We start from the raw sequence: 25,814 nt of genomic DNA, 5'->3' as shown, positions 1-25,814 counted from the left end.
TGTCTCCTCCATTTAGATTCATATGAAATTAATGATAACAAATGGCTCCTTTCTATGTGAATCTATGTAATCCAGGTGACAACAAGCCCCACTTCATCCCAGGAATGATGGGTCCCTTCCTTGGTGTCACTCTGGTGCCTCAGACGGAGGTTCGAAATATTATGATACCCATTTTCCATGACATGATGGATTGGGAGCAAAGGAAAAACGGCAACTTCAAACAGGTCAGTATGACATTGTTATCTTATAATCTACAATGGGCTGAACTGAATAGTTCAAATTTCAAATTTCATTCAAATTTTCAATTTTATATATTTATTTATTTTGCCCATCTATTCATTTTGTTTAAACCTATCAAGAAGATTAGGCTTCACTAATATTATTAGTATTATACTATTTGTAGAATTAGATTCCAGTGATGGCCGCATAGGATTGTTTGCAACTTGTGTGATCCAAACGTTTCCAATAATACCAGAATGTTGTGAAGTCCAAAAGTCAGAATGTATTACAAAAAATAGATGTCATTACAACATGTGAAATTACTAACATGTTTTTATCTGAGGAAATGTTCTGCTTCAATCCATATTTGTTGGCGTTCTTTAAGTTCTTTATCAGTCTTTAAGAAACAACATTTTCACTGAGGTCAAAAACTATTTGCTCTCCCACTTCTTTCACACAAAGGGAAGCATGCATCTGTATTAAAGGGATGTTTAGGCAGCAACCTAAAGCTCAGTTCAGACCGAAGATCTGCGATGAGATGAGTTGAACCAGGCAACTACTTGCAATGCGCCATTCTGCAACTTTCTAAAAACTTGCCAGTCTATACCGATGCAACTACATGAGGCGGTGTATCCTGTCTATGCAGCAACTCTTTGTACTCCTGTTCTGATTTCCAGCTTTTAAGGCTTATTTTGTGTTGAATATAATTGGTAGCTTCTTAAAATATGAATGAGGACAATAGCTATGTTTCCATCCAAAAGTGATTCGAATCACTGGGAAATGCGCATTAAAAGAAATACGAATCCTGTGTGTTTCCATTAAATGTACGGACTTTGGTGAAAACTACGAACTCACACGAGTTTTCCGCAGAACCAGAAACAAAATAAGTCTCGCATTTTTCTTCTTCTTCTACGTTTTCTGGCGGTTGGCAACCAGCTTGTAAATGCATTACCACCTTCCCGACCCGGAGTGTGGATATCACCGTGGAGAGAGGTGCGCTACGTCAGACTTAATTTGAACATAACTGTTTCCGTCCCCCGTTTTGCGAATCAACATTTTGTCAAATCAACCAAAACCCGGCTAAAGCGAGCGTATTTTAGTTTGTGCAAATCAGGAGATTTTAATTTGAATTTTGGCCTTTCCATCATCCATTTCCGATGCGATACTTCTGGATGCGCATCTAAACAGGATGATGGAAACATGGCTCCTGACAGTGAGATGCTGGCTACAGCTGCATTTGTAATAAGTTTTAATGCACACATTAAGTTAATTACCAAAGCAGCCTACTTTCATTTCCAAAACATTTCTAGAATTAAAGGCTACATGTCCAAGCATGATCTGGAGATTCTTATCCATGCTTTTATATCCAGTAGACTTGATTACTGTAACGGCATGTTCTCTGGACTCTCCAAACAGGCACTCAGACAACTCCAACTCATTCAAAATTCTGCTGCTAGGGTCCTGACAGACACAAGGAAATCTGCTCATATCACTCCCATTCTTAAATCACTACACTGGCTACCTATTTCACATAGAATACATTTTAAGATTCTGCTCCTAGTATACAAGACTCTTAATGGCACGGGACCAAAATATATTTCAGACATGCTAATACCTTACAAACCCACTAGAGCTCTACGGTCGTTGGAGATTGGCCTTTTAACTGTTCCCAGAGTCAAAAGTTGCCGTGGCGAAGCTGCCTTTAGTTTTTATGCCTCCCAGAGCTGGAACAAGCTTCCCTACAATCTCAGATATGCTCCCACCACTATGTGTTTTAAATCCCAACTAAAAACATTTCTCTTTTCATGTGCCTTTGATTAGATGTCACTCTGTACCACACCATTTGAACCATCCTAGAGCTATTTTATTGATTCCATATTCATGTATGTGTGTGTATGTATGTATGTATGCATGAATGCATGTATGCATGTATGTGTATATCTGTCTTTTCATGTATGTTTGTGTACAGTATATTGATGTATGTGTGTATAAACATGCATGTATATTTGTGTTTTTTTACCTCTTATATTTTTTGTATCTTGTACCACTGTTTTAAAGGGTGCAGCACTTTAACCTGCTCTTTTGCACTTCGAACTGCATTCGCCTGACCGAAACTGTGAACCTGTAAAGCACTTTCAGTTACATTTACTTGTATGAGAAGGTGCTATATAAATAAACATGATTTGATTTGATTTAATAAATTACATGTATTCATTAAACGTCCAGTGTGTAGGATTTAGTGGCATCTAGTGGTGAGGTTGCAGAACAGAAACTTCTCCCATGTGCGAAGCATGTAGGAGACAGTGACCAATGCGCAAACACAAATTCTCTGTGGAAGAGGACCTGCTTTGTATGTAGATATAAATGGCTCATTCTGTAGGGATAAAAATTTATACTATTTCTGCCAATATATCTCCCCTAAATCCTACACTGGACCTTTAAAGACAGTTGATTTAATTAATGAAAGACTAACTCATTTAATCCAATGAGTCACTTTATTCAAATTGAGGATTTTTTTAAAGGGTGGTGATGACGTTATAAAACATGATGACAGTCATTTGAACATTCATTTGAAAACCTCAATAGAAGCTTTGAATGAACAGGTTGTGTGCCGAGGGGCAGTTATTGTGATAAAAAATGGACAGCTCTTTGTCACATGAAATACCTACATCTTTTGGCTGACTGAGTGTGTGTTTGTGTGTGTGTGTGTAGGTGGAGGCAGAGCTGATGGATAAGCTGGACAGCATGGTGTCAGATGGGAAAGGCGATGATAATCACAGAGAGCTCTTCAGCCTTTTGTAAGCATCAAACCTGTGTTTAGTGAGCCTGTGGAGTGATATCCAGAATAATGCTGCTCTCATAGTGTTTCCCCTCTAACATTCTTCTCTGTGTGTTTGGCTGTCACACTGCAGGACCCAGCTGTTTGGTCCTTATCCAAGGTGAGGTGGAATGCCCTCACAGTTAAGACTAGGAGACGCTGTGATTCATATCTGTTTCCTTCCTGTGCTCGTCACCTTTTGTAAGAACATCTTACCGTTTTTTTTTCTCTGTAGTCTGCTGGAGAAGATAGAGCAGGAGACCTGGAGAGAGACAGGGATCTCATTCGTCACATCAGTCACAAGACTTGTTGAGCGATTACTGGATTACAGGTACACTGAGATGAAGTTGAACATAAAAACACTTGTGGTTTATCATGAAATTGCAGAGCAATGACAAAAAAATCTTTATTTTTTATTTTTAGGGACTGCATGAAAGGAGATGAGATGGAGAACAAGAAAATTGGTGGTTCTGTCAACCTCATGGTGAGACATTCATGGCAATGGTTTTAGTCTAAAACACAATTATGAGTATTTCTACACAAAACAAGATTTTAATCATGATTTATTTTTTTAATTTAACCTCAGAACTTCTACAAATCAGAGGTCAACAAGGAGGACATGTACATCCGTTACATCCACAAGCTGTGTGACCTGCATCTCCAAGCAGAGGACTTCACAGGTAACTAAGACACTGGGTCATTTTTTGTGATGATGCAGGGTTTATGGCGGACGCTTAGGTTGTTTTTTTTTCTTGCCTTTGCCCTGCTGCTCTGCATATACTACTCCCTACTTTCCCTATTTTGCCAACAGAGGCTCCCAATAGAAGCTTAGCTATATGACTGGGGGCTAAATCATGTTGAGCTTTAAAAGTTAAGAATCCTACAATCAATTCTGAAGTTATTAAAGGTGATAGTTTCAGGTCTGGTACCTTTTTTCTTTTGGAAAGCATTTCCCTGTAGATAATGAGAATCAGTACTGCAGCTCTGCCCTCACCAATTAAAAGAGACAGTCTGGTGACATCACCTTATGAAAACTGATGAAACTCCACCACAGCAGACTGAATTCCCTCTCCAGCTGTAGATAAGGGAGATAATGGATAAGAAAACAGTATGATGAAAACACAGACTTGCAAAGTAAACATCACACTGCGGTGTAGAGACAGCCTTGACAGGCTAAATAGACGGGCTAAATGTCAGGTAGAGACAGAGATAAATATGTGCTTCAACATGAAGACATTAAACTATTGCTCTACAGTCTCCACTCAGTCACCAGCCTCCTTTATGCCTTAGTGATTCTGGTATTTATATCATATTAGTCCTTTCTTTATTAGAAAAAGGCTAAATTGGTTATTTGGAAGGGGGTTGTAGTAAATTTTAATCAGCTCTGTTAATGGCACTCTCAATCAAGTAAACAGGAAATCGGGGGAATTTGTCAGTTTATGTAATCGTGTAAATGGCTTAAGTGTTCTTGCTTTACTCACATTATTGGCAGTGGTAGCTTTATTGTGTGCATGTAAATGTACCCAAATATGACTAATTAAATACAACCTTATTCATCACTTACGTAAAACAAACAACAGGCAGCTGGCAGGATAATTGAAACACATTTAATGTTCTGCAGAGTTGGCTGTGATTACACATGTGGTTATTGTGTGAATCATTGTCTTAAAAAAATGTTCTTCAAAGATGGAATTCAACATAGAAAGAACCATCATTTGTCTTTGGTTTTTACTGAGGGTGCAATGAGTTCATGTTGTTGTCCTTTTTATTTCAGAGCTGCAACTAATGATTATATTCATTAACGATTATCTTTAAGATAGTCAATAAGGGTCCTGATGATCTCTAAACCCCAGCGTGATGAGTAACATTCAAAAACCCAAAGATATTTCGTTTGTTATTACTATTTTTAGTTTTTTTGGTAAATGTAAATTAGAAACTATATAGAAATGCAAAATATACCATATTTACTGTGCAGTTTTGGGTTTGAGAATTTTAATTTGAGGATTGTGTCAAAGCAACTGAGAAAACCCATTAAAGCAGTGGTTCCCAACTGGTCCAACCACAGGGTCCATCTCTACTTCATCATTAGTTCTAGGTCCACACAGTTTATTACATTCAGCTTCATACGTGTGTAAGCTAGTTTGCTGTCTCTGTCGAGTAGTTGTCCGTTAGTCATTCACTCTACAGGAAGGAAACAGCACTTCAAAATAAAAACCCTGTGCCAGAAATTCACTGTTCTTAAAAATAAAGTGTGTTTTTTCCAAACTTGACATGTTCTTGAGTCACTTGTAGTCCATTCAGAATGGACCCGCAATCTACTTTGGGACAGCTCCCACCAGTTTAGAACCACTGCGTTAAAGGGACTTAGAGCAGCAGTAGTGATTTTAATTGCACTTTGCACATCTGGCCACCAGTATACCAAAACACACTCACCATGCTCTGGGCACCTTGTGCTTTGTGCCACTGACCGCACTTCATGTTGCTCACCATCTGTTCATAAAAACCAGACCCAAAAAGGTATCAGTTCATCACTGTGGCCAGACAACATCTGTGACTTCACTAGACAGCAGATAATACACTTTTAGTCTGACGACCTTTGACCTGTTCCCCCTCCACAACAGAGGCAGCGTTCACCCTGCTGCTGTACTGGGAGCTGCTGCAGTGGGAGGACCGGCCCCTGAGGGATTTCCTTCACTACCCCTGTCAGAGCGAGTGGCAGCGTAAGGAGAACCTGAGTCGTAAAATCCTGCACTACTTTAACAAGGGCAAGGCAAGTGAATTTTTATGGCTCTATCTTTCACTCCTGTTTTGACCAACTTCAAGCCAGTGTGTACTTCAACTGAGTGAAATGAAAAAATGGAGGGAATGCCAAGATAAAGGAATACTTCACCCCCCAAATGATCATTTGTATGTGCCATACTCAGCCTGTGTTACATTGGATTTGGGAAGAAATGTATAATTATTGAGCATATGAACAAATAAATTAGATTTTGATTACACTGCATGAGTTGTATAAGAGTTTGTAGACGGATGATTTCATATAGATTTGCTGTTGTTAAATGCAGTTGCCTATGACTTCAATTCATCAAGAATTTTCTCCATTAATGTATACTTCATTCACCATGGAGGCATGTGAGAAAAACAAAATTTCCTTTACAAATTCAATGTAACATGGGGTGAGTAATTGATATACATTGGAAATTTGGGTTAACTTTATAGTGATGGAGCAGTATGTGTTGTAGGTTTGTGTCAGACAAGTCACATCAGAAAGTAAATATAGCTTAGATCACATTCAGTTTTTTTGCTTTTTATATTTATTTTTATTATTCATACAGTGCTGAAGTGGCTCTTTGTTCTCATCGGCAGTGCAGCTGTTCACAAACATAATTAAATTTTGCCCTCATTAACATTGGCTGTGAGACAGACTCTAGTAGTGTTTCTTTTACAGTAATCTCTCGTTAACATTTTTTTTTAAATCATGTTTTACATCAACACTCACTCGTGCTTGTAGCTACTGAACTAGATTTATACAGCAGGCGAGAAGTGCTGAGATCCTTCCTTCAAAATATTAATACAGCAGTGTAAAAAAACTCCAGTATAAAAGCCTTAAATTCAGAATGCTACCTGCTACCTAAGAATGTGAAGCAGTATTTGTAAAAATTAAAAAAGTACTGCTGTAATACATGTGAAAAAGCAAAAATAGCCTTGACGAATGTTACATCATTTTATATTTGATTATTACTAACAGCAGACTATACATTCATTTTCAAGTAGCATTTTAATGTTGTAGCTTGTAAAGGTGGAGCTAATTTTACTTAATATACTGTTTGACAGTTAAATATTTAACAGTGCATCATATTTTATAAGCTGATCATATGTTTTATATGTAAATTTTTAACTAAACCAAGATAAATGTAGTGAAATATAAGTATGAAGTAGCTTTAGATGGAAATACTCAGGAGTAAATATACTTTCCATCACAGGCTTTAAAGCCGAAGCAGCATCCTGTGTCGAGGGCATAAACAGAACTGTGTATTATCAAAACAACATCATCTAATTGTCATTGCTTAGGCATATATCATGAGAGAGTTTTCTGCACTGAAGCAAACTCTCAGTATCATATAATATAAATACAAACCTGCAGCCTTCGCCCACACCACAGTTCTACTCAGTAAGGGTCAGATGTCTGCTCAAATGTGATTTGCTCCCCCGAATCGCTCCTCCCTGGCTGGTATTCATCCACAGAATTAAATTAGTCGACTGGTCTCTGTGCTTCAGAGAGGACAATGCCCTCTGGACTCTGGGAGCAGCTGAAGAGGAAGTTAAAGTGGCCTCCTTCATTAACTCTTTGTCATCTCTAGTTTTTATTACTGCTGTTGTACAAAGAAAAAGTTGCTGGTCTGCATCTGTGGAATCCCCTGGTGCTGTAACCAATATTAAAATTCACCCAGGACAAATTGAAATCTGCAGGTGCTCTATATGAGCAACTTGCAGGTTAGTGACCTCAGTGAATTAGTGGTGGGACAATTATGTAAAAGCTGGATTTGGGGGGAAAAAAATCTATATATGTTCTACCCAGCAAATGATTTCCTTCTTACTGTACACTAAAAAACTATTCCAACATTGAACTGTAAGATGATTTTTTTTTTCATTTAAAAACTTGACTTTATTATTAGAAAATTCTATATACAGAATGTAAGTGTAAACATGAACTGTTTTCACAACTGAATGAGTTAAAATTATACAACAACAAGAAAACACCTCCCACAGTTTTAAAAAATATGTTTGGATCAATTGAAACACAAATTTTTACACATAACTCGTTTTTTTAATCTCTTCTTCTTTTTCTTTTTCTTTTTCTTCTTCTTCTTCTCTCCCCACTTCTTCTGTTCCTCCTCCCTCCTCTTCCTCTTCTTCCTCTTCTCTTCCTCCTCCTTCTTCTCCTTCTTCTTCTAAGCGTGTTGAAAATTTAACTTGATGTTATAAAGATTTGTGAATCAAAAGGTCAAATTAAATGATAATTTACTAAACTCTCAATGCCAGTTTTGATGATAATGATGATAATAATAATGATGGTAATAATAACAATAATAATAATTTGTTAAAAAAAAAGTTTATAAAAAGTTTTATTTATTAAGCACCTTCTAAAAATGTCATACAATGCTTTTCATAACCAAAATTAATTTCAAACAAATCAGCACCACAGTTTAATAACATCCTGCAAATAAAATTACACAGAATAAAATACTCTGATGGGGTTGAAAAATTGTGTATTTATATGCAAATCCCCAATTTTTACTCAAAAATCCTGCCCATATGTCATTTGAAACTTAACACCACAATCACCTTTGAAATAATCATCTTCATAAAACATAAATTATAAATCTAGTGAGAAATTCAATCTGCAAGTTGCCTTTAAAAATATTCTTGGTAGAAGCTGATTTTTTCAGATATCACACACATTTTGAAGCTATGTTGAATTCTAAAAATGATTTCATACTTTTAGCTCTGACCTTATATTATAGTATAAACTCATTTTTTCCTCTACTTTCAAATTGTTGTGTGTCTTTAGGTTCTGTTAAATTCTCCTCATGTTTAGGATGTGTCTGTATAAATCTGTCCGCTGCCTCAGTTATTCCTCCTGTAGCAGTAATTTATTTAACGACTTTATATTTGTTGTATACTTTCTCCTGTAGTCCTCCAAAGTTTCCCAATCTCACACAGTCATTTCAATGATGATTTATCTTTATCTTAAAGTGTAAATTCAGCTTTAATGATTTCTTCCATTCATCTCATTTATATCTGTCTTTGCAGTGCTGGGAATATGGAATCTCTCTCTGCCGGGAGCTGGCTTTCCAGTACGAGACTTTATATGATTATCAGAGCCTCAGCTGGATACGGGTAAGTAAAGTCTTGAGTGCTTCCTCTGCGATGCTGTAAAGGGAGATTTTCAGCTCAGTGTATAGCGTCAAACACAATGTCCTAATTACCTGTGCACACCCACTCTCATCAGGAAATGCAGAGGATTCAGTAATGTGTGTGATTATATCATTATTCATCATGACTCTTTTGCATGTTTATTATTCTGTGACAGAAAATGGAGGCAGCGTACTATGACAACATCATCGAGCAGCAGAGGATCGAGCCGGAGTTCTTCAGGATGGGCTTCTATGGCAGGAAGTTTCCTTTCTTCCTCAGGGTAAGACTTCCTCAATCTAGTCTCATATTTGTCTCTCCTGACACAGTTATGATTCTGCTGATGCGGACAACTACTCTGCTCCGTCATATCCGTCCTATCCACATCTGACAATGCCCGGCAACTAAAAACCCACTGTACACTACCTGCTCAAACCCAACAGCACATAGACACAGTTAGCCACAAACTGGTGAACAAACCTTTTTGCTGTTTTTTTCACTATAGTATTAAAACAACAGAAGTAACAACTAATACTAAAATATCTATTAGTACCAGCACTAAACCAAAAAATCCAGAGCACTGGTTCACCAGTTTCGTGTTCACTAGAGGCCTCAGAGTCTTGTGTAACAGTTTCTCATCAGCATGTCACTCTGTGTGTTGACTAAAGCTTCCTCTCTCTGCAGAACAAGGAGTTTGTCTGTCGTGGTTATGACTATGAACGGCTCGAGGACTTCCAGCAAAGGATGCTGGGGGAATTTCCACAAGCCATCGCCATGCAGCATCCCAACCAACCTGATGACACCATCCTGCAGAGTGACGCTCAGTGTATCCTACTTGGTTTATACAGCTAAAATGAACAATTATTTTTATTTGAAATGAATATGTAGTTTATTTTTTTATGAAGACAGTTTGAAAACTTTGCTTGTTTGTCTGACCAACAGTCTACAACTAAATGTATTAGAATTTTTTATAATATAAAAGTAACTTCTCACGTTTGAGAAGATAAGATCAATGAATATTTTTTGCTTGATAAATGACCTGAATGATAAATTAATTACGATTCATTTCCTTTGGATTCGTTACTTATTTCAGCATCACGGCTTATATTATGTACTGCTTATGTATGTGTTTGAGGTTATTTCAGCTCACATAAAAACACTGTATTTCCAGAGTCAGACAGTCAGAACGAATGCTCTCTGTAAGCACTTCCTTTGAATATCCCTCCCTGCTCTTTCTCCTCTGTGAATATGCATGTCTGTCTGTATGTCTGTCTGTCTGTCACTTCCTTGACACTTGGCTCCTAGACTTGCAGATCTATGCGGTGACTCCAGTGTCAGACATCTCTGATGTGCCTCAGCTGGAGCGTGTGCCCGAGAGGATCAAGAGCTTCTACCGCATAAACAATGTCAGCCGCTTCCACTATGACAGGCCTTTCCACAAGGGGCCCAAGGACCGCGAGAATGAGTTCAGGGTACGGTGAGCCAGCAGTGCCACTCTCAGTCCATCTCTGCGTCACAGTTTCACTAAATTCAGATGTTAAAAACACTCTGTGGAAACTGCAGTTAGACTGATTCAAAGACCTTTCCTGTGATAAAGTCAAATCAGTTTTATTTATATAGCCCAACTTGCTTAAAGAGTTTTTATAATCTCTACAGTGACCTTGATTTGGATAAAGAAAAACTCCCAACAGAGAAAACAAATGGAAAAAAAAATCTCAGGAAACATGCAGTTGATGTTGTGTGTACAGAATAGAGCATCACAGTAAATGTAATGAGTAATGACGTCAGGTGTCACCAAACACATAGAACTTGACCCCCTCTCCACCATGGTGACCTACACAAGCTGCACACACACACACACACACACACACACACACACACACAAGAGGCAAAACTGAAGCATGTCACGTCACGTCAAGGTGGACAACCACACAAGGGTGCGCCTGAATCTCCTGAAGGACAAAAATCTAGATCAAGAACATCTTGAATGAGGCACCAACAAGCAGGGGAAAGAGAGAGAGGGGTCCCAGGACAGCTGATGGTCCAGTGCAAACAAGCTCTGAGTGACAGAGAGGACAAGGAGGAGAAATAGGGAGAGAGAGAGAGAGTGCTTGTGGGACAATTAACAAACAGAGGGTCAGAGAGATGCGGTGGTTTTCAGAAAGCTTATAGTACACTTGTCAGCAGGACAAACGTGCTTTACGTACTCAGTTTAACACTTATCTCTTGAGCCTCGCTCTGATTATTTCACCACAGATTTATTCACCCGAATAAGACTTGGTTGTATAGCAGCCTCTGTAATTGTAACTCACAGCAGTCCCTGTCTGAACCACGGGTGCATTAGTCATAAACACTGCAGAATGATGTAATGTGGCAGGAGGAAAAGTTTCCAGAATCATAATGACATAAGCCAGAGACAAAGCGAATACAAAGCTGTATTCGCATTGAGGAAATAACTCACCCATTTACATTTCAATCAGGCATATTTAGGCAAAGTTGTGCACATTTAAAGGTCCCATATTTGTGAAAAGTCAGATTTTCATGTCTTTGTAAACGCAAAGCAGGTATAGGCGCTAAAGCAGTGAAGTATCAAAATGCTCAGTCCACAAAGAAATGAACACAGTTCGGATTCATGAGCTGTGCCTTTAAACAAGCAGCCAGGATTGCTGTGAATTTGTGATGTCAAAAGTATTTCTAAAATGGGTCCTTTAGTATTTCTTGTATGAATGTTTTGCAATGTTTGTAAATGACATTAGCTGACTGGAAGCAAACATGGATCCAAGCTGTTGCCTAACATCCATTGTAGTTCCACTTAAACGACCTAAAAAGATGGGATAATATGATTTTTTTTTTTTAACATTAAAGCACGACAAATTCTTCTAGCAGAAATCCAGAATACAAGAACGTACCTGAATACATGCACGATATGAGACCTTTAACAGCAGGATCGCTTGAGGGACAGGCTGTCTGTGAGGTGTTGCTGAGAGTCACCCCTTGTTCCTCCACAGTTCCACCCTCTTGTCCAAATGTAGACATTTTAGGCTCCAAAACATCAAGATGATAGCCGAAATATCAACCTCAAAGCTTCAAAACTGCAGTCCACAAACCAGTGGGTGACATCACAGTAGCTGCGTCCATTATTTTATAGTCTATGGTTTTTGTCTATTCAACAATCCAAAACCCAGTGATATTAAATTAACAACAACACGAAACAGAACAGCAGCACATCTTCACACTCTCAGAAGCAGGAAACAACATTTTGCTTTCAGAAATTAATTCCACAATCAGTGTCAATCCTAATCTCTGGAGGGCCCCAGGGAAAGACGCCTATCAAGGTCCTGTCCAACGAAATCCAGTGGTCATACAGTAGCTAAGAGGGGTCACACTTAAGGCCAAAACACACCAGCAGCGAATGCAGTGTGTCAAAAATATGCCCCCTCTTATTTTCAATGTACAACCCCACACCGGCGGCGGCTGGATGCACTTCTGCGATTCTGGACAACTTCACACCACAGTCATATTTCTAGCCTCACCCTCTCCGGAATTAAATACATTTTTCCCCCACTCGCTCTCTGCTCATACATACAAGCTCCCATAGCAGCTCTTTTTCTCTGCTCCAGTGGCAACTCGACTCCTCTCCTCACCATTGATGCAAAAAGAACTCTGTTGCTGTCTCGTTTGTGAAAAAAAAAGGATGAGGAGAGATTTGTTGTTGAGATCGAGAAATATCAAGAGTTAAACGACCCAAAATTCTGTCATTTCAAGGACAGTGGTCAAAAAGATAATTCCTGTTGAGTCATAGCTCTGGAGATTGACTCTTTAGGTGAGAGATGAGGTTTGATTAGGGGCTGTCCACAAATTAATTTAAGCTAATGCATAGGTGGAGGAAGTACAGATCTTTCAGTAATAGTAGTGATAACTTTGCATGGTGGTCTGTTGATGAGCTGCAGCGCGATGTGTCCAGTGTGTCCTAGGGACATTCCATGACGTGTCATGCCCCGGTGGCGCTGGTGTGTTCTCAGCTTGAACCTTGAATCTTGAATTGCAAAATGTGCAAATATGAGTGACCATTGTGGGCCCGAATTTCCCACTTTTTTAGGGGGGCCCCCAAACATTTGTTTGGTTTTTCTTTTCCTGTTGGTCTGCCCCTGTCAACGATTAACAGGTCATCACAGTTCTTGCTGATTTATTTTCTGTTGATCCACTAATAGATTGTCTGTTTTTCAGCCCTAATTGTACTGCAAGCTTTTCTGTTGTTACTACACTCACCCCCCTGTAATTAACACAAGAAAAGCCAACAGGGCTTTAGAGACTTGGACCTGGAATGATACTGTACTCCAGTTTCCTCTGACACAGTAACCTAGATATGGAATCAAACCACACCAGGACTTTTTTTTTACTCTTCACTGAACTGACCTACATGCTACACTGAAATACTGTTTTGAGACATCAGACTATTTTTTTTTTTTTTTATCTGTTACACACAGTCAGTTCTCCACTAGATCTTCATGATGCTGCCAGATGTGGTTGATTGTAGACTGCATAACCCCTATTCTCCATGTTTTTACAGAGTCTGTGGATTGAGAGAACAACCCTGATCCTCTCCCGTCCTCTCCCTGGGATCTCCCGCTGGGCGGAGGTGGAAAGGAGAGAAGTGGTGAGAAGCTCAAACATTCACTCTCTATCATCTCATACTGCTCATACTGTCTCCTGAGGGACGCTAGGCAGTTTTATGTACACATACTTCCTCCCCTCTTTGTATGTGTTAGATGGAGGTGAGCCCTCTGGAGAATGCCATCTATGTGGTGGAGAATAAAACCCAGGAGCTGCGGACTCTGATCAGCCAGTACCAACACAGACAGCATCATGGCAACATCAACCCGCTCAGCATGTGCCTAAATGGTGTCATAGATGCTGCTGTGAATGGAGGCATCGCCAGATATCAGGAGGTAGACAGAGATAAATGGGCAGATGTGTTGAATTTGATTGATGAATGTGCATTGTGAGAGATCCTCATCTTTTGACTTCTCTTCAACAACAGGCCTTCTTTGATAAAGACTACATCAGTAGTCACCCAGAAGACACAGAGAGGATCACACATCTGAAGGATCTGATGCAGGAGCAGGTCAGACTTTAACTTTCATCATATGTGGAACTTTTATTAAACAGATTCATGTGATAATGGTGCAAACATCCTCTTCTTTTTCCTCTGGTTTTCTGTCAACAGGTGCACATTCTTGGAGTGGGGCTGGCTGTTCACGAGAAGCTGGTGCATCCAGAGATGCGTCCCCTGCACAAAAAGCTTGTAGACCAGTTCCACATGATGAGGACAGGTTTACACCATGTGAGTCATCCCACATGTGACTCAGGTTTTTGTTACTGTTTAAGTTGTGTTCCTATTCATTCCTGCTGACAAACAGGCTAATTACCTGAGTCTGTTTCCCTGCATACATGTTTGTGATAAAGTACTTTGGGTTTGGCTATATGTTTTTATGTACCAAGTGTTAAAATGCTTCTGTGAGCAGTGTAAATATTCAGAGCAGTATATTGTTGGGTCCCAGCAGGGTGTGCCCGGCGTGGATCGATTCGGCCCGGCAGGCTGCCAAGGGGTCAACTCTCCCAGAGGCATCCTCTCCTCTCATAGCCACATGAGCCCTGAGAGTGTCCGTCTCATACACAGACACAGGTCAGTCAGTCAGTCTGACATATGCGCACACACACACACACACACACACACACACACACACACACACACACACACACACACAAAGAGGCAGATTTATCATTAAACCTTCACCAAATTTTGCTGCATCTCTAATCTCAACCCAATAAAAAGTGTGATCGCCTTTATAAAATGTTCCATCTCAAGAGTAATGCTTTTAATTTCACCATCATCTGATCATCTTGTTCGGGGTCAGCCTATCCCAGCATGCATTTGGGCAACAGGTCACCACTCTATCACAGGACTTAAGGGCTATCCAAACCAAGAATGATAACTTTATAATGATGAGAGCATCCACGATGATGAACTATAACGTTCTGTAAACAGTGGCACCAAGCACACACTGCACAGTCCAGCTGTGTTGCCAGCTTACGCCCTGTAAATTCAGATTGATTTTGATCGGCTGTCAGTGTTTCTAATGTTCTTTAAATCACTCAGAAAGTGATCCAAACGAAATCATTCCCCAGTGCTGATGCCTTTATAGTTGTGGTGTGGACTCAGCCACTTGAGTTAGAACGATTTTTAAAATGATATATTTACAGTTATCGTTCTTGGTGTGGATGGGCGTTAACACAAAATAAATAAATAAACACTTTCACACTCATATTTTCATCAGGCAAATAGGGAGAATATGCAGGTCTCCATGAGATGTAGCCCCATCTCGGCATTCAGGCTCATTAAATCCTGTATTGCACATTAAAACATTGCTTTAACCAGTATACATTAGAATCTAAAGCTCTGATAGTTCCACGATTTGAATTCAAACACAGATTTAATAAAAAATGTCCTCTCCTCCCTCTGTCCTGCAGCCCCCTGAACCTCCAGGGTTCGATCCGTCACTCATCCTCCTCCCTGTCCTCTCACACATCAAGTGAAGCAGGGAACCTTGTCATAATGACTGACGGCCTGATGGGGGAGCACCCTGAGGAGGCGTTACACATGCAGGTGTGGATTGAAATAAAAAAATAACATGCATCGGTGGCATGGTTGAGGTGGAAGTGGTATGAAATAGGATGTAATACACTATATAATACTTGTAGCATTGATACTGTAACTAAAACTTCATTTTAATGCTGCTGTCACTGCACATAAACTTTAATCTTTAGTTTCCTGTCTGCTAGATGAAACATTAAAGGCACCAAATACAGCAGAGATGTTTTCTGTTATAGAACAATGCTTTTTACTCCTTAAAGTTTGTGTTATATTTAGAATATGTTTTGTTTTGCAGCCGAGCCCCTCCTCCTCCAGCCTGAGCTCAATCCGCTCCAACTCTTCTCAGATTATTAACTCTGCTCCCTCGAGCGCCAGAGGTGAGTAACAAAGTCACATACAGAGACTGAAATTATCATTACTGTACGTTGCACCAAAATTTTTATATCTGTTTATATTACAGAGGTTTAATCAATTACAGATACTTGGGAATTAGAAAATATATTCCATAGATTTCTCATAGATTATATATAGAGGTAGGAAGATATTAAAAAATATCTGCTTTTGTAGAACAAGACATCTCTGTCACACTTAATGAGGCTGCTGTAAATAGAAATAGTAAAATGATGATGTCTTTTCTCTGCCCAGGCTCTCCGTCTTTGCCTGATAAGGCCAAACACAACCGGGAAGTGATGATACTGTTGCCGTCTCATCGTGAGAGGGCCAACAACTCCATGTACTACAACATGGCAGAGAATGGACAGGTAGGACAGATGGTGTATCAGTGGGCAAAACATACCAGATGTTAAGTGTGTTTAGTGTCATTAGAATTAATCAGTCAATCAAACTTTATTTGTATAGCACCTTTCACACAGCTTAGCGCAGATCAAAGTGCTTCACAGACGACTGACAAGCCGATAATAAGACAGAACAAGTGTGAACCATTAAAACCACAAAAAAAGACAAAGACAGTTTAACAATTTGAGAAGCTATGCATACGAGACAATAAAAATGATGGGAGTAATAAAATAGATCTAAAAGCTATAATAGCAGTAAAACAGAGTGAAATAAAAACTAAATTGAAAAGTGAAATAAATTTATATTTAAAAAGACAGAACAGCTATAAAATAATGAAAATGAAATAAAATGTTATAATGATAATAATAATAGATTAAAACAAAGGTAAAAATAGATTAAAAAAGAATAAAATGATGACAATAAAATACAATTAAATAGATGGATTTTAAAAATATAACATTCATTCATTCATTCATTCATTCATTCATTCATTCATTCATTCATTCATTCATTCATTCATTCATTCATCTTCTAACCGCTTCATCCTCTTGAGGGTCGCGGGGGGGCTGGAGCCTATCCCAGCTACATCGGGCGAGAGACAGGGTACACTCTGGACAGATCGCCAGACTATCGCAGGGCTGACACATAGAGACAAACAACCATTCACCCTCACATTCACACCTACGGACAATTTAGAGTCACCAATTAACCTAGCCCCCAATCTGCATGTCTTTGGACTGTGGGAGGAAGCCGGAGTGCCCGGAGAGAACCCACGCCGACACGGGGAGAACATGCAAACTCCGCACAGAAGGGCTCCCACGCCCGGGATCGAACCGGCAACCCTCTTGCTGTGAGGCAAGAGTGCTAACCACCACACCACCGTGCCGCCCAAATATAATATTATTATTATTATTATTTTAATATAAAATATAAAAATATATTATATTTAAAAATACAATTATTATTATTATTATTATTATTTAAAGTAAAAAGACAAAAGAAGAATAAAAATACTGACCATAAAATACAATAAAATAGATTTAAAAAATGGAATAATGATAATAATAAGTTATAATAAAAGCTCGACTAAAAACTAGGTAAAATATAGTGGAAAGCCAAAAAAATTATGACTAGAAAATATGATTGAATAGATTTTAAAATTAACATTAATAGTAATAAAATTGTGAAATAAAAGCTATAATAAAAACTCAATAAAAAAAGATCAAAAGGAGAAAAAAATAAAGACAAAATAAAATCAAGAGGGATAAAAAGATGTAATGGTAATAATAAAATGACTATGAATATGAATGAATAATGCTGACTGTTCCAGCAGCTCAGAGCATATAAGAGGTTTTCGTCCTGTACTTTGAAATAACTAACAGACTCGTGCCAGAGGACCTGATGGGTGTCAAATGTTCACATGAGATTTTTATAATAGTTTTTAGCTTACTTTAACAAACTGTTCTGTTGCTTTTTACAGAACAACCACATGCAGCGTGCCTTACTTCAGCAAGTTAGCCCCTGTAAGCCGTGTGCTGACCCTCACATGAATCTACCAGAGAAAGGTAACACAACACAAACAGGTTGACATGTACAATGTTTTATACATGAGCTGTGCTATAGTGTGTGTTGACATGTGTATGTGTGTTCCCCCTCCAGTGTTTCCCAACACTCCCAGTGGCTGGGGCATGGACGGAGAGAACAGGGAGCAGGTGTCCTACATGCCAGCCTCTACTGGAGGAGTGATCATGCCCCCAGTCCCACCCAGGTCCTTCCCACCAGGTATGTTTACCTCACACTCATTCCTTTTGCTTGCAGCTGTCAACTACCTAAGCTAATTGGTCCTGTTGGTTGTCAGGGATAATATTCAGGAAAAAAAAGTAAGCTTGTGAGGCTGGATTTTCAAGGCTATTTGAGACCTTTCCATAAGACCAATAATTATATGCTCATGAATTTCACTTTGCAGGACACTTCCTGATGCACTGTGATGCATATCACCATCAGAACAGCGACCCTCCCCCTGCCCTGCCCGTCCGCTCTCTGAGAAAGGTACAGCCATCACTCAGATATTATATGTAGAGTCATGACAACAGAAATTTGACTTTGTGATAGATAAAATATCAGGGCAAACAGCTTTGTAGCAAATTTTCTGTTTTTCTTCTTCTTCCTGCTTCTTCCCCTTTCGTTCTCCTCTTCTTCATCTTCCTCTTTATTCAATTTACATAAATACCTCATGTAGATACGATGCTGACATTGTGATCTGAGCTTTAGAAAATGCATTTTCAGTTTTCGACATGACATTTGCAGTCCTTTGTCATGGTAACCCTGCCTTCGCAGAAGCTTCTATTCACCAAGTTGTTAACTCCCACACATTGTCTTCACTTACAGTCCCTTGCAGTGCCTGATGATTGAGAGTAGACAGAGTATTTGTTTCACACCAGTAGTCAAGTCATAATTACAAAGTCATATTGAAGTGCCTCGGTGTCTGAAACACGGACCATGTCAGAATGATGAAGTAGTTGTTGACTCCATCGTCTTTCATTTGCCACTTGTATTTCCAATATTTCTGACAGCATGTGAAGGCAGCATGAGTGACGACACTGGACACTTTAGTGTGGAATGCACCCATGACACCCACTATCTCTCTTTCTCCCGCCAGTCTCCTCTCCACCCGATCCCAGGCTCTCCCACTAGTCCTCAGTCAGCTCTGGGTGGCAGTAACTCCACTCTGTCAGGCAGTGCCAGCAGCGGCGTCTCCTCTCTGAGTGAGAGTAACTTCGGAGGCCAGTATCCAGACCCCGGCCCCATCAGGAACGACGCCTTGGAGCCTCTTCCCAGCCACCTGTGGTCCCCACCTGACGAGTACATGGCCTCTCCCTACCTGCACATCCACTACGGTGGACCGGAGATCGACTCCGTGGACCCGGTCCGCCCCTTCCACTACCGCAGCCCCGCCTCACACCCACACACTCACCCGCATCCTCATGCCCACGCCCACCCCGGGCTGGACAGCCACTCCCACGGGCCGCCGCCTCACCACCATCCTCCCACCCACGGCCCACACCACATCCCTTACCGCAGGCCTCAGCCTCCAGCCGTGCCACCTAAACCCTACCTGAGAGAGGGCTGCATCCCTGAGGAGGAGCTGCCGCCTCAGCCCATCCCACTGCCCCGCAGGATCTTCCACTCCCCTCACGGCCACCGGGAGGACCAGGGGAAACACCCCTGGGAGCAGTGCATCAGCGAGGAGCACGAAGAGACCCAGTGATGACGAGGCTCCGGCTAATTTCAGCGAGAGCTTTCCTCCCCTTGTCTTCTTCCCTTCATCTGCACTGAGTTAAAGGAACAGTAACAGGAAGTATCTTGTCAGAAGCAGTGGAGGGAGTTCAGTCGACCCCTCTCGCTCTGTGATTTAATTTCAGTGCACATGAAGGAAAGAAAAGAGGGAGTGAATCTCGATGAGTCGACAGTACGAGGCACAACTGCCGTCACTGCTCCGCGTGGCCTCTTAGATATTATTAAAAGAAATTTATCTGTTGAACAATAAGACAGACTAACTTTGTTCTGAAATTGATATTGATTGTACACAATTGTACAACTCGTCTGTGAGCATGTTTTTTCATTTGATGAATAATACGACAACAGTTTTGTGAAATACGACAACCGTGATCATCACCAACATGATCCCAGGTGCAGTTTAAGCTCTGAACTCCCTTAATTTTGCTTTTCATGGCATTTTCACAACACAAGGCAACGACCGACGGTTATTACTCACAGTGAAGTGACTTCTCTGCTTTAAATGCTTCATATATATGAATTCTTATTTTGATAAATAAATACATAATACAAAATACATTATAGTGTTTTCAAAGGCTTATGTCCATTATGTTTTTCAAAACACTGTTAAGTGCTCCTTAATAGTGAATCATATCAAATGGCGCACTCTGATACGTGTTGCTGTCATGGATCGCAGGTCTCTAAGGTTGGACTTTGCAGCTCTCCTCTCGGACCGGCATCTCAAGGGACACGAACTCCAGTCACTGACGATTTCCCGTCCGTACCGCTGCGTATGGAAACCTACGTGAATGTATTCAGATGAGATGTTCTATTTGTATTGCACAAGCTGCAATGCTGGTTTTTGTTCAAGTGCTTTAAGTTCAGTCTATGTTGAAGAAGTCTATTTGTCTCTTTTGTGTGACAAAGATATCTTGAGAGGAAGGAGAGAGGACACTGAGGACAGTGACAGACGGGTCCCACACCTGTCATGTTCAATGTTCGCGGTGACAGAAGACAGGATGGAACGAGAACTCTCCACACCTCAAACCACCTGCTGGACTGCTGAACACGAACACCATTCTCTCTCCCTTTCTCCCTCCATCTTTTTCCTTCTCTGTATGGTTGTCAGACCATGTTAAGCAGTGAGGGCTGAACCTGGACAGCTGCAGTGGCATTGCGTTGCGTCTGATGACACTGTCTAGACCCCCGCCCACTGAGCGGCCAGTCAAAGAGCCCACTCAGACAGCGTTGGAATCGCCTACCTGCCTTAAGTGCACTCAAATGCAGTTTGACCTCTCATCCGGACTGTGAGAAGCTCATTTAGCGACAGCCGTTCTCCTTTTCATTCTGTTCACTATACGCTCCCCGAAGGAAAAAAGAAAAACACAAAAAAAGATATCTACCTAGTGATGTTTTGTATGGTTTTGTCCCGCTTTGGTTTCAGGTTGTTGTTTGGTTTGTAGCGCTAATATTTCTTATTCTGCCTGCGGCTCTTTCTCAATCACCTTCTGTTGTGTGAAAACTAATGATGTGTTTCAGAAGAATGCTGACTGAGAGAGAGAGGTTTACTTCTTGTGGAGCAGAAGAAACAGCGCTGTTTATCGCGATATAGTGGGTTGGAAGGATATAGCTAATATTTTAACAATGACTTGTTTTCCTGGTTGTTTTTTCCTTTTTTTTTTTTGCAGGTGGATGCTTTGTGTTACTGTACATCAAGTTGTCAGCTGACTAGACAACATCTATTTTTGTATGTGAGATCATCAGTTGTGTGAACATATTTCAGAAACCGTACCGAGACAGAAGGCCCAGGTACCGCATCAGCTGCTGTACTTTGTATGGAGACGAGCCTGAGGTTAGATATATACAATATGTGAGTGTGAGCCTGATGGCGCTGAGGATAACTGGTGACTGAAGTGATACTCAAAATATGGGTACAATAGAATTTTTCAATGTAAATTCTGTTATTGTACATACAGCAGTATTGTGAAATATTTTTGAGAATTATTGCAGACGCCCCAAAAAGGTTTATCGTTGTTTTGTGTATATACATGTACTCCAGAGATCAATGTAATTGATAAATATCTATAATCAGTGTTTGAAAAAGGACAAATCCATTAGACTGTGGCTGTCTCAACCGTTCTTGACTTTGAGTCTTCTCATATAAATACTTTATACACTTTTCAATGTGCTTTCCTGTACATATGGTGTTAGCATGATCAAACAGTGTTTGGTTGTAAAAGTGGTTTTCCTACTCCCATAACTGCTGTGGTATGGAATTCATTAACGATGCCAAACATTAAAGACAATCTTTTATCAGCTCTAACTCTTCCTCCTTCCATTTGCTGTGCTGTGATTAGTGGAGCAGTATGTCGAGTGGACAGTAGAGGGCGTCATTTGTCATGAAAACACATGAAGCAGACGCCAAGGCAGGGTTTCTAGTGCTTGGGCTGTTTTGTGTGCGTGTGCTTCAGGTGTGGAAAAGGGTCTTTTACTCACTGATCTCTTGAACCATTCCTAACATTTGTAAAACAGTTACAGTACAGTGCGTTAGAAAAGTATGCAGTTAAAACAACCAAAGAGCTTAAGAATTTGTAAAAAAAAAAAAAAATAAAAATAAAAAAATAATGTAAAAAAAAAAAAAGAAGCGTATTAAGTATGTCTGATTTATAACATTTAAAGTAATAATAATAATAATAATACAAACAGGAGCTCAGACATCCGGAGGGAGCTCAAAGTACAGCCGCTGTTCCTATGCATTGAAAGAGGCCAATTGAGGTTGTTCAAGCATCTGATCAGGATGCCTCCTGTGCGCCTCCCATTAGGGGTGTTCTGCGCACATCCCACTGGTAGGAGGCCCCGGGGCAGACCCAGAACATGCTGGAGGGATTATATACCTCATCTGGCATGGGAACGCTTTGGTATCCCCCAGGAGGAGCTGGAAATTGTTGCTGAGGAGAGGGACGTCTGGGGTGTTTTTCTCAGTCTGCTGCCCCCACAGCCCGGCCTTGGTTAAGTGGTTGAAAATGGATGGATGGATCTCTGATACAATATTCACAGGAAATAATTTAATGCATCAAATTTAATATGAAATATCCAAAAAATTCACTCACCGGCCACTTTTTTAAGTAAATAGCTAATCAGCCAATCACGTGGCAGCAACTCAATGGATCCAGGCATGTAGACATGGTCAAGACCACCTGCTGAAGTTCAAACTGAGCATCAGAATGAGGAAGAAAGGTGATTTAAGTGACTTTGAACGTGGCATGGTTGTTGGTGCCAGACGGGCTGGTCTGAGTATTTCAGAAACTGCTGATCTACTGGGATTTTCACACACAACCATCTCTAGGGTTTACAGAAGATGGTCCCAAAAAGAGAAAATATCCAGTAAGAAAATGCCTTGTTGATGCCAGAGGTCAGAGGAGAATGGGCGGACTGGTTCAAGATGATGGAAAGGCAACAGTAACTCAAATAACCACTGGTTACAACCAAGGTCTGCAGAAGACCATCTCTGAACCAACAACACGTCCAACCTTGAAGTCAGCTGTCAGCTAACAACAGGAAACTGAGGCTACAGTTCACACAGGCTCACCAACACTAGACAATAGAAGATGAAAAAACGTTGCCTGGTCTGGTGAGTCTGGATTTCTGCTGCTACATTCAGATGGCAGGGTCAGAATTTGGTGTAAACAACATGAAAGCATGGATCCATCCTGCCTTGTATCAACGGTTCAGGCTGCTGGTGGTGGTGTAATGGTGTGGGGGATATTTTTTTGGCACACTTTGGGCCCCTTAGTACCAACTGAGCATGGTTTAAACACCACAGCCTACCTGAGTATTGTTGCTGACCGTGTCCATCCCTTTATGACCACAGTGTACCCATCTTCTGATGGCTACTTCCAGCAGGATAACGCACCATGTCACAAAGCTCAAATCATCTCAAACTGGTTTCTTGAACATGACAATGAGTTCACTGTACTCCAACGGCCTCCACAGTCTCTTCATGGATGTGCAGCCGACAAATCTGCAGCAACTGTGTGATGCTATCATGTCAATATGGACCAAAATCTCTGAGGAATGTTTTCAGCATCTTCTTGAATCTATGACACCAAGAATTAAGCCAGTTCTGAAAGCAAAAGGGGTCCAACCTGGTACTAGCAAGGTGTGCCTAATAAAGTGGCAGCTAAATGTATGTCACTTTGTCAGGGGTTGTCAGTTTACCCAATTGATAGCAAAGGAGTCCCCTGAGAAAAAGGGTTGGGAACCACAGGTCCCAAAAATGTGCTTAATGATGACTTTTCACTGTGTTGAAATATTAAACATTAAGTTGTTTTTTGATAGCAGTAATTTTGTAGAAGATCTCCATCTGAAAGAATCTGCAGTAGGAATCAATAGTTGTTTTGTAAATTGTTCTGCAAGTTTGTTTCCAAGGTATCAAAATGTTAAAATTCATGTTACCACAAAGAACAGACTATGTGGGGGAAAGCAGTGAGACCTCTACTCTTTTACTCATCTTTGCTTTGGGTAGCCAACTTAGGTACGACTTTATTGTTCTGGTTTACTCCCACCGCTCACAGTGTCGTTTCCACTGCAGCAAGCAGCTGTTTTCAGCAAAGACCAAAAGAAGAAGCTCTAAACACCCACTGTACACTACCTGCTCAGCACCAAACAGCAGACAGACACAGTTAGTGACTAGCTGGTGAACATAGTGAAACATCTAGAGGATAAAAATCCAAATGGGAGCTCAGAATGAGCTGAAATAGTGAGAATATTGGACTACAAATAATGTAATAAAAATATATATTGTATGTGTGTGTGTGTGTGTGTGTGTGTGTGTGTGTGTGTGTTAATGCGTTGAAATGCAAGCAACAGCAAAAGTAGCAAGTAACTGCAGTGGTTGAAATATATGTTGTGGAGTAAAACGTAGGCTACAGCATTTCCCTCTGAAATGTAGCTGAGCACTAGATGCGGTGGCCCCAGTGCATACTATCATGGCAGGCACAATAGTGTACGCTATTGTGCGCATATCGTCTCATCATATGATCAAAGACTTGACATTGGATAACATCAACATACATATTACCCAACAATCATTGTTGCATATCTGAATATCTGAATATACCAAAGAAAATGAGAAATTATTAATTTAATTGAACAATTTTAACAGTTGATTATAGTTTATTTGGAATAAGCATATGCTTTTGTTATTGATGTTATTGACTATTTGACAAAAAAAGAAAAATAAACATAATGGAGATTCGTTTGCCTTTTTAAAGGGCATATAAAGCAAATGGCACTGGTTTTAATTAAATGAGAGTTCTTTGAACACAGGCATATTTGCAAGGTGGCAATCACTCATAAAGGCCAACTGCACTGTCTGCACTGTCTATATTTACACCCCTGAGTAGACTGTAAAGTAGCCTCAACTTTAAATTCTCAAGTAAAGTACAAACAGGTCTAACTTGCACCTAAAGGGACAGTTCACACCAAATCAGAAAAACAGATTTTTTTTCCCTATTACCTGTGGTGCTATTTGTGAATCTAAATTGTTGTGGTGTGATTTGCTGAGTGTTGGAGATATCTGAGCCAGAGATGTCTGGCTCTTCTCCAATACAACTGAACAAGATGGCACTCTGCTTGTGGTGCTCAAAGTGCCATTTGAAAAACTCAACAGCAATTTCTCTTTCCAGAGACCATGACCCGGTTACTCAAGATAATCCACAGACCTTGTTGTGAGCAGTTTCATGTAGGAACTATTTTTCTTTTTACTGAACTACACCTGCCAACCTTCTCATTGCAGAAGGAAGCGTGCATCTACGTATGGACGAGAGGCTCGTGCTGGTGCCAGCCAGAGATCTGAACATTAATGACGTCCTCCTCGGCTGAGCTGTAACATTAGCTAGTTCACTGGTGCACGTGAGCAGTAGATCCATACTTTGGTAGAAAGAAAATAGTTCCTACATGAAACTGCTCACAACAAGGTCTGTGGATTATCTTGAGTTACTGGGTCATGATTTCTGGAAAGAGACATTGCTGTTGAGTTTTAAAAGCATCACAAGTTGAGTGCCATCTAGTTCCATTATATTCAAGAGAAGGCAGACATCTCTACAGCCGATATCTCCAACACTCTGCAACTCA

General features: G+C 40.3%; 1 protein-coding gene across 4 annotated transcripts in view; it reads left to right on the top strand.

Moving 5' to 3' along the window:
* Positions 1-21,991, top strand: part of LOC125892134 (dedicator of cytokinesis protein 3-like) — a 67,568-nt gene extending 45,577 nt beyond the window's left edge. For 2 of the 4 annotated variants that reach the window (XM_049581919.1, XM_049581923.1), the window contains 23 exons: positions 76-224; positions 2,932-3,017; positions 3,132-3,158; positions 3,273-3,368; positions 3,461-3,521; positions 3,624-3,717; positions 5,659-5,807; positions 8,852-8,938; positions 9,132-9,236; positions 9,638-9,779; positions 10,259-10,425; positions 13,524-13,610; positions 13,723-13,902; positions 13,995-14,078; positions 14,181-14,297; positions 14,497-14,639; positions 15,485-15,620; positions 15,904-15,985; positions 16,254-16,369; positions 17,884-17,968; positions 18,063-18,185; positions 18,370-18,452; positions 19,063-21,991. In XM_049581919.1, the coding sequence (XP_049437876.1) occupies positions 76-224; positions 2,932-3,017; positions 3,132-3,158; positions 3,273-3,368; positions 3,461-3,521; positions 3,624-3,717; positions 5,659-5,807; positions 8,852-8,938; positions 9,132-9,236; positions 9,638-9,779; positions 10,259-10,425; positions 13,524-13,610; positions 13,723-13,902; positions 13,995-14,078; positions 14,181-14,297; positions 14,497-14,639; positions 15,485-15,620; positions 15,904-15,985; positions 16,254-16,369; positions 17,884-17,968; positions 18,063-18,185; positions 18,370-18,452; positions 19,063-19,671 (3,008 nt within the window). In that variant the 3' untranslated portion in view covers positions 19,672-21,991. The remainder of the gene's footprint in view (positions 1-75; positions 225-2,931; positions 3,018-3,131; positions 3,159-3,272; positions 3,369-3,460; positions 3,522-3,623; positions 3,718-5,658; positions 5,808-8,851; positions 8,939-9,131; positions 9,237-9,637; positions 9,780-10,258; positions 10,426-13,523; positions 13,611-13,722; positions 13,903-13,994; positions 14,079-14,180; positions 14,298-14,496; positions 14,640-15,484; positions 15,621-15,903; positions 15,986-16,253; positions 16,370-17,883; positions 17,969-18,062; positions 18,186-18,369; positions 18,453-19,062) is intronic. The other 2 variants (XM_049581922.1, XM_049581920.1) reach the window with 2 other exon arrangements.
* Positions 21,992-25,814: the final 3,823 nt, after the last annotated feature.

Source organism: Epinephelus fuscoguttatus, linkage group LG7 (genome assembly GCF_011397635.1).
Source record: "Epinephelus fuscoguttatus linkage group LG7, E.fuscoguttatus.final_Chr_v1".
Lineage (NCBI taxonomy): Eukaryota > Metazoa > Chordata > Actinopteri > Perciformes > Serranidae > Epinephelus > Epinephelus fuscoguttatus.
The sequence above is the reverse complement of the archived record's forward strand: the minus strand, read 5'-3'. Positions and strand labels throughout refer to the sequence as shown.